Below are 8,881 nucleotides of genomic sequence, written 5' to 3'. Positions count from 1 at the left end.
AGGAGCTGCCGTTGCTGCCGCAGCCCGTGCCCGCGGGCTCGGCACGCAGCCACCCGCCAGCCGCTCCGGGGGCCAAACCCTGCGGCGGGGCGGGCAGGACCGGGAGCTGCCGTGGGTAGGAAGCACTGCGGGCGGCCGTGGAGGAACCCCAGGCCACACACCACCGCGTGTGGTGGCACCTAGAAAGGCATGGGCAGTGTTTTGAGAACTCCCCTACACCCAAAAGCAGGGGGACACTGCTGAGCTGGGCGAGCAGAGAGGGGCTGTAGGAGAACCCCCCCCCCCCCATGCCCCGGGTTATCTGAGATGTCTTTTCCAACCTAAATGGTTCCACGATTCTGTGTGATGCGCTCCCGGGCTGGTCATGGCTCTGAAGGGATTGGGCAGGGGTCAGGGGCTGTGCCATGCCGGCCCCCGGCACAGGGGATGTGGCCGAGGGGGATCCGGCAGCAGTTCCCGTGGAGCTCAGCGTGCCAAGCCGCAGGCGGCCGCCCGGGAAACATCCCACATCGGGACCCAATTACCGGCAGGAATTGTTTTGTGAAATACCAAACCCTCATGGCACGGCCCGAGATTGGGAACAGATTTATCTGCGTCGCGGGTTGCTCTTCCCCGCTCTCCCCTTCCCTCCCACCGCACAGAGCAGCCTCGGAAAACCCCAGCATGCAGCTGGAGCAGATGGGATGCGGCTCCTCGTGGCTGCGGGGGGCTCCCCACATCCCCAGACCCTGGTGTGGATGCACAGCCCCAAGGAGGAAAATTTTCCTGCGACCCCAGAACCTGCCCAACAAAACCGGACATGCACCACTGTTTATTCTGGTTTTTAATTATAATCCAAATCATAACACAGCCGTAAAATGCCCCAACAATATGGAAGAGGGAATGTGGATGTTCCCAAAGTGTCTGCCTTGGGGGTCAGAACCCAATCATACAAAAATAGAAAATAAGGTATTTTTACATATAATATATATATGATATTTATATAAAGTCAAGAGCTTTTTGGTGTCAGAGCTGAGCTGGTATTTACACAGGTGACAACAGAAGAAATGAGAGAAGGAGTAGAAATAAATACAGGTGTGGGCAGAGCAGGGGGTGTGGGGCCGCGCAGCCGCGGTGAGGGGTCCTCGGGGGGGATGGACAGGGCCAGCTCCCCCCGCAGCCTGGGCTGTGCCCAAAGCTGTTCTGGCAGGCAGGGATTAGGAGGGCTGGGGGCAGCTGCCCCAGGTGATGGGCTCTGGGTAGGGGGACGGTTGTGCCCCCCAGCCAGGGCTGCCACTGCAGCCCTCTGAGCACTGGCGTCGCCTCTGAAGATGGTGGGAGCTTGGTCTGAGTGGGCCTAGGAAAACCTAAACTGAAATCCATTTGAACACACACATGCTGAAACTTTAGGAGACAATAACATACATATATTTTTTTAATATATATAAAAATATATATCTATCTCTCTCCAATCTGATGCAGCGTGCGCTGCCTTTCCTGACGCTGGCAGCTGGGGCCGAGCCCCTCAGGGAAGGCGAAAGCGCAGATTCCCTCTAGACCTCGAGGTCCTGGCCAGAAACGTCAGCAGAGTACCGAGAATTAATCCAAAAATAAATAGGCCCAGGGCTGCCGGCCAAGGACACGTGGGGGGGGCCCACGGACACCCCTCCGCTCCGCGCCAGCAGCAAGGAAGGGCACCGGCCAGCGGAGAGCTCTGCCGGGCACCGGAGCATCCCAGGGCAGCACGGCCTTGCTGCGGCCACGAGCCCCCTCCCCTGCTCCCTGGCCAGCAGGATGGGAATGGAACCCCCTGCGACTGCTTAACATACACAGGGATAAATAAGGATCTTTTTATCTTAATAAATATCAGGTATATGGTTTGTACAATATACACATAATGCCCCTGTCTCCCGGCTCCGGCTCGGCCGAGGGACGATTCACACATAGTTCTCCTCCACGCTGTCCGTCTCTGCGGAGAATTTGGCCGCAGCTGGAAACAGAGAGAAGTGGTGAGGGGGGTGTGAGGGCCAAGCAGGCACTGGGGGTCGGTGCCCACTGCCCCCTGCCCTGCCCTGCTCACCTGAGCAGCTCCCATAGTGGCGCACGCCGATGGAGCGGCCGCGGTGGCAGGTGGCTCGCCGCAGGTGGCACGCCGAGGGGTAGGTGACGTTGTTGTTGCCGCACAGGGCATGGTCCAGGCTGGTGGGCTCGGGGCAGGGGGCCGTCCGGCACATCACGCAGTGGGCGCTGCCCGTCTGGTCCACCACGCAGGTGTGGGTGCCAGGACACACCACGCTGGAGCAGGACTCTGCAGGGAAGCACAGCGTTGGAGTGACCCCAGGAACAGCCATCCCCTTCCCACGGCTCCTTCAGAACCCCAGGGAGGCTTCGGGCATCGTCCCAGGGAAACCCAGTCCCTTCCCACCTTTTCCTACCAGGGGACAGAGCAGAGCTAGGGACCGGAGGGTCCTGATGTCCCCCATGGGGGCTGTTCCCAAGGTCAGGGGCTGGCAGGGGTCGGCATCCTGAGCACAAAGGAGCTCATGACCTTGAGCCCTTGGGCTCGGCCCTGGCCCGAGCTTTGCCGCGCGGGAGGAGCCGAGGTCCAGCTGCAGCAGCGGAGCGCGGGGCTGAGCCCGCTCGGCGCAGCGGGACCCGGCTGGGCCAGCGGCCGCACGCAGGTGCCTTGGCAGGAAAACAGCAGCCACTGCGGCCAGGCTGGCAGCCGCCGCGCTGGCCTCGGCGAGAGGGAAGGGCAGGGTCACCCTGGACCCGACCCAGCGCTGGAGCGAGGGTGCACGGGGGTGGAGGGAGCCTGCGCAGCAGGATCAGGCCCTGCCCGGGGCTCTGCTGGAGCGGGTGGAGGCTCATGCACCCCCATCGTCCCTCCACCCTCCTCTCTTTCCCTGATGGATTGGAAGACTTGGCATCTGCAGCTCCCAACTCCCATTTCTTGCCCCATGTTTTCCTGCGCAGTCCAGAGCAAAGCCTTCCAGAAAGGAGGGCTGGAAAAATAACCATAATCCTTCTGACAGCTCTTGGCAGGGCTGGGAGGATCGCTGCACTCTTTACAAAAGAGGAAAAAAAGGGGCTTGACGTTTGTAAATGACATTTTAGGGACTGTTACTGCTCAGCCCGCAGCAAGACCAAACCCCATTGCACCAACAAGCTGCAGCGTCCCCTCAAAGGGCACTGAGACCCATGTCCTGCAAGGCCCTGCACCAGGACAGAGCTTCCCTCCTTGTCCCACAGGGAATGGGGACAGGACAGGGACAGGATGGGGGTGGGACGCAGTGGGGTAGGGGCACGACTGCACCTTACTTTTGCATTTGCCCTGGTACATCACTTCGAGGTCGGGGTGGTCTCTGCACTTGGCCGTCAGCAGGTCACACTCGTCCCGGTAGGTGTAGCCATCGGAGCCACAGACCTGCAGCTTGCGGGGCAGGCTGGAGCAGTCGGGGGCACAGGCACACTGGGGACGCCCGTGCTTCATCTTGCAGACCTTGTCGGGGCCGCACACCACCCCCTCGCAGCTCTCTGGGGACAGAGGGCAGCAGCACATAAGGACGTGGCACTGGCTGCCCCCCACCAGGGAAGGGTCCGTCCTGCCCAGCCCCACAGTGTGACACCAAGTGGGACAGCACTGCCCTTGTGGTCCCAAGCACCCCCCGGGTCACGGCACGTGTGCTGACGCCGAGCTGGCCCAGCAGCATCTGGATCTGCTCAGCTCCTCCAAGGAGCAGGTCGTTGGCTGCGACTCCACGCAATCCTTCAGTGCTCACCCCAGCCGGAGCCCCGGCTCTGCTCAGCACCAGCTCGCTCACTCCTTCCCATCTATTTATTCTTTGGAAGGAGACATTTCTTTTTCTTGTGCAATGGAAAAATCTATCTCTACAAGGCCTCAGTTCCACCAGAAGTAGCCGGGAACTTCGCGAGTTGTCCGGGCGATCGGGAATGCCGCTCCCAGCAGACAATGCCCGGCCCTGTCTCGCTCCGTGACTGGAACACAAGAGCGGGAGGCAGCAGCCAGCGCCGGTCCCCAGACAGGCAGATGCTTTGTCCCCCCGGGTCACCTCCCGGCCAGCGCGGGGGCCAGGTTCAGGGGGTCCTGCCAGTGCCCCAGGACCGTGCCCACGCCGGCGGGGATGGAGAGGGGCTGCCAGCTCCAAGCAGGGGCCCATCCTGGTGTCCAGGGACCCAGACACTGGTGCCTCTGCAGGGAGAGGCAAAGGGGTCAGCAGCAGGGATGGGGGGCTCTGGCTGGGGCAGCTGGACTCCCCTTTGCCTCCCAAAGCACACACATCCCTCATCCCAAAAGGACCCAATGCCCCCACAGCTCCCAGGACAGAGGCACTGCCGGGACCCGTCAGCAGCCACGAAAAGAAGTGCAGGGCAGGACCAAAAGGCTTCCCAAGATGGGGATTCACCCCCAGCAGGAAGGATCCCAGCAGACAGGGTGTGTGCTGGGAGCTCTGGGAGGCACGGAGGGGGATTTCCCTGTGGGAGGTGGGCCACCTTAGGAGACATGGAGGAGGGGGAAGGGGAGAAAGAGAAAGAGGAGGAGGATGAGGAGAAGAAGGAGAAGGAGGAAGGGGAAATTCCCTGTCTGCTTGGCTCAGCTGTCCCTGGGGGAAATTCCCGGCTGGGAAACACTTTCCCATTTTGCTCCCTGATTTCCATAGCTGGGGCCTGTCTCAGGGAAGAGAAGACTGAGACTGGGGGACCCCAGGACAGAGGGGGACAGCTCCATGTCCCAGAGCTGCCAGAGCAAACGAGACCCTCATCACCCTCCACTCTGAGATGTTGCCAGCAGAGCAGAGTCCGATCATCCAGACTATCCCAGCAAGGGATAGTTGGAGCAGTTGGAGAATCCGCCCGTGACCCCAACCCTGCAGCCTGGCTTCCCCCTGCACTGGGTCCTTGGGGGGGACACCGTGTCCCCAGCAGCTGCAGCCAGGAATTCCACCTCCCCCCGGAGACCCATTTGCAGAGCCCCCAGGGTCCGGCCAGCACCATCCCTGGCTGCCCCGGCTGCAGCCCACTTTATCCTGGAGTAACCTCTCCCAGCCTCACAGGCCCAGGGAGTGGGAGCACAGCTCCTCTTATCCGCCCTCTTCCAAGGCCTCTGGAGCCTGGTGAGGAGCAGCACCAGCTGAATCTGGATGGGACAGGCAGGGGCTGGCTGCGGGTGGGGGGTTGTGGTGCACGTGCTGGCCAGGCTCTCTAGCGGTTTCCTCAAAGATCCTGCTGCCAGACACCAAAAAACCCCAGGAAACGCAGCCCCCACCATGGTCTGTGGCCAATAGCAGCCCCCACTGTGTCCCCCAGCCTCCCGACAGAGATAAGTGAGGTGGGTGCAGACTCCTGGTTGAGGGCTGCCCGTCCCCACTGCACTTTGCCTCCAGCACAGGGGAGCCCCTGGAGAGGGTCCCAGTGCTCCCAGCTCCTTCCAAGCAGTGATGGGGCCAGGGCCAGGATCTCGCTCAGCTTTTGGCTGGTGCAGAGTGCAACCCCAAGCTGCAGCAGGACGGGCCTGAGGAGCTGCCATTGTGGCAGTGCTGAGGGGTGCAGGGCACTGGGGGAAATGGTTTTGTTAAAAACCTTTTCCCCTTTAAGCAAATAACAACATGACCTTCCAAAGCCCTGCTCCTGCCTCCTGCGGGCAGCAGGTCCTTGAGTGTGGTCTCACACAGCCACGCAAGTGCTGGAGGATCCGCAGCTCTGGCACACGCCAAAACATCTGGCGGGGCTGGAACTCACAGCTGGAGAGTTTCCACTTCTGGAACTGCCCGTTACATAAAGCCATTTCACACACGCGCTGGGAGGAGCGAGGGGCAACGGAGGGGAAGAAATAGATCTTTTTTTCCTTAGAAAAACCTGATGAAGTTTCCTTCTGAGCAGCCGTGGTGAGGGCAGGGGAGGGAGGCCCCAGCGCAGAGGGGTTAACTTGGGAACAGCCAGCCCCAGATCCTCTCCCTGCACTTGGCTGCCCAGCCAAGACCTGGGTCATGCATCCCACTCCCCTGGGAGAGCAACTAAAATACACTCAAAACGAGAGCAGCCGGGGGACACAGGCTGTCCCGCCAGCCCTGATCCACAGCAGCATCCGTCCAGGAGCTGCAGCAGCAGGAGCATGGGGTCAGCAGTCCCCAGGGTCCCTGTGCTGTCCCAGACCAACAAGGAGAGCCCCGTCTGGTGAGGGGCAGCCCAGCTCTGTGCTGCTGCATCAGCCGGAGCTGCAGACTCTTAAGTATTGCCCCTAGGGCTCCACACATTTTCCCTGGGCAGAGCTCGGCCCTACAACAGCCCCTCACCTCCCCCAGCCCGCTCACCTTTGCAGGGGTGGCAGGTCACCAGCCCCAGGAAGCCCAGCAGGCTGATCTTGTTGCCTGGGTAGGTGTAGTTAGACCAGGCCACGTCCACGTTGCCGTTGGCACAACATTCCTCCCACGTCACGCCTGTCTTCAGGATCATGGTGCACTTGGCCTCCTTCCCCTGTTGCAGCCAGCAGATTCCACCTGCGGAGAGGGCAGAGGGTGAGGGATCCCTGCTGTGCCAGAGCCCCTGTGAAGGGCAGTGAGATCCTGGCCATGGCTGGACCACCTTGGGGCAGAGGCACAGGGATCACTCCAGTGCCTGGGATGAGTTGAGGAACCTAGAGATGCTCTGTGCTGGCTTCTGTGGCACAAGAGCTGTCCCAGAGCAGGCACCCCCAAGGGTCCCTGGCATGGCAACTCAGTGCCCCCATGGCCACCCCAATGCCTGCGACCTGCTGCCAGCCCTCTTCTGCCAACAGGCTCCAAATCCAGCACTTGGACCACAGGGAGGGACCAGCTATCCCAGCACTCCCCGTGATGCTCTGGGAGATGCCCAGCCTGCCAACCAGGATCTGGGCTTGCAGCTTGCCTCCCCCTTGCCCTGCTCTGCCTGCATCTCTGCCCAAATTCTGCCTGGCCCCACAGAGAGGGGGTCCCAGCCCAGGGCAGCAGACAGAGTGAGGCTAGTGGGTGGCTGCCGTGAGGGCTGGATCTCCTGGCATGTGCCAGTGGCCCCACGGAGGGATGGAATTTTTCCCTGACACGGGAGCCCGACACCCACGGCCTCTGCAAGGAGCATCTGAGCCAGCAGCTGGAGCACAGGGCACTTGCCCCAGCCCTTGGGTCTGGGCCAGACCCGCGGCACCGGATCCCTCTGACTCAAAAGCCTGTTTGTTCCGTGACCCACCAGCAAATCAGTTAGATGATTTTTTTTTTTTTTGTGAGTGATTTCTTTGCAATTTCCGCCTCTGCAAACCAGCCTCTTGTGACGCTTATTTGGGTTCGAGCTCTCATTAGCTGTGCTTGAGGTTTGCTAAACGGCGAAAGATGGAAGGGAGGGATGGGGGCAGGGACGGGTCTTGCGCTGCCAGGCGGGAGTCGTTCCCCTCCTAAGCAGGATTCACCCTGCTCCAAAGCGGAGCCCGCCCCCGCCCTAGACCCCCTGTGCCCCCCTCTTTCCCCACGCACAGGATTTTGGTTCGGTCACAAGCACACGGGGCTCCCAGCCCGTGGATGGAGCAAACCCTCGGGCTGCGGGAAGCAGCGCCTGGACACTCCGGGCAGCACCAGCCGCTCCAGCACGCGGCTGGCATCGGGGTTTTATCCTGCACGGATTTGTCCAATTGCTCTTCCAAGCCCAATTTCCCGTTACAACACCGCGCGGCCCCCGCTCCCCACGGAACACTCAGCATCGTGCGAAGGGAAGGTGGAAACTCCCGCGCCGCTGCGGGAGAGGCGACACCGGCAGCACCGCACGGCTTCGAGGCGCTGGGAAGGACTGATAGAGCCCCGGTCCGGGGTCTTGGGACGGCGTCTCCCACTGTCCCGACGCCGCCCAGGCACGGCGAAAGCCGCTAGCACCGGCAGCGGAACCGGGAGGGTCCAAGCTCCGTACTCCACACCCCGGTCATGGACCGGCCCCGCTCCCGGCCCGTCCCACTGGGGAAACGCAGTCCCGAGCCGACTCTGCCGCCCGCAGCCCGGGAACGGGGATCCCCCGGGACACACGAGGGTGCGGGATGCCGGGGTCGGGCAGCGGCACCGCCGCGATCCGGGACGCGGCAGCGGAGCCGGGCGGGACCCGGGCGGTCGCTCCCGCCGCGCAGCCACGGGACCCGCCCGACGGAGGGACGGCGGGGACCGGGACACCCGAGCGTCACCGCCGGGAACCCGGCGGCCGCCGCTCCTCCCGGTAAAGCGGGTTTGCGCCGCCGAGAGCCCGGCATCCGCCCCGCGGGACGGGACAGCGGTGTCCCGGGGTGCCGCCCGATAACGGCGCCGCGACCCCGGGCCGGGCCGCCCCCGCCCCGAACACCTGCCGGCGGGAGCGGCGTTACCGGCGGCCGGGGCGGAGCGGGCGGGCGGACTGCGCCGGGACCGCCGCAGGGATCGGGACCCCCGTGGCTCTTACCGTGCGCGGCGGCGGGGCTGCAGAGCGCCAGCAGGCAGAGCGCCAGCCGCAGCGGCATGGCCGGGCCGGGCGGGGACGGGCCGGGACGGGCCGGGGCGCTCCGGTGACCTGTTGCTGTGAGGCGGCGGCGAGGCCGGCTGAGCTATAAAGCGGCGGGGCGGCGTGAATCACCGGGCGGGGCGGCGCGGGGGGGCCGGGGCGGGGGCAGCGGCGGTGGAGTCGGGGGGCAGCGAGGGGGATGAGCGCGGGGGGGCGGGGGGAGGCAATGAGGGTCTGATCGTCACCGAGTGGGCGGGGGGGGGTCGTGTCCGTGCGTCCCCCGGAGAGGGCGGGGACCGGCATCCCGGGATTGAGATGGGTCGGGGAAGGTTTGGGGTGCTCCCCGTGATCGGGGTGCAGCCGAGAAGAGCAGTGCCTGGGCAGAGCCCGCGGCGTGGGGGACCCCAGAGCACTC

General features: G+C 63.5%; 1 protein-coding gene across 1 annotated transcript; it reads right to left on the bottom strand.

Moving 5' to 3' along the window:
* Positions 1–805: 805 nt before the first annotated feature.
* Positions 806–8,543, bottom strand: FSTL3 (follistatin like 3). The gene is made up of 5 exons (XM_032093031.1): positions 8,428–8,543; positions 6,312–6,497; positions 3,301–3,516; positions 2,060–2,287; positions 806–1,969 (listed from the first exon to the last, which is right to left on the bottom strand). The coding sequence occupies exons 1-5, from the start codon at positions 8,483–8,485 to the stop codon at positions 1,917–1,919; spliced, it is 741 nt and encodes a 246-aa protein (XP_031948922.1). The 5' UTR covers positions 8,486–8,543; the 3' UTR covers positions 806–1,916.
* Between the last annotated feature and the right edge of the window lie 338 nt (positions 8,544–8,881).

Source organism: Corvus moneduloides, chromosome 28 (genome assembly GCF_009650955.1).
Source record: "Corvus moneduloides isolate bCorMon1 chromosome 28, bCorMon1.pri, whole genome shotgun sequence".
NCBI classification, from domain to species: Eukaryota; Metazoa; Chordata; class Aves; order Passeriformes; family Corvidae; genus Corvus; species Corvus moneduloides.
Note: the sequence above shows the minus strand (reverse complement) of the source record. Positions and strands in the feature narration are given on the sequence as shown.

Bases quoted from the DNA above. Each gene is read 5' to 3' on its own strand.
- FSTL3 (XM_032093031.1), bottom strand. From the start codon at position 8,485: ATGCCGCTGCGGCTGGCGCTCTGCCTGCTGGCGCTCTGCAGCCCCGCC. The intron at 3,517-6,311 runs GTGAGCGGGCTG...CTCTGTCCCCAG, and splicing joins GACCTGCCACCCCTGCAAAG to AGAGCTGCGAGGGGGTGGTG. The intron at 2,288-3,300 runs GTAAGGTGCAGT...GCTTCCCTGCAG, and splicing joins GTACCAGGGCAAATGCAAAA to AGTCCTGCTCCAGCGTGGTG.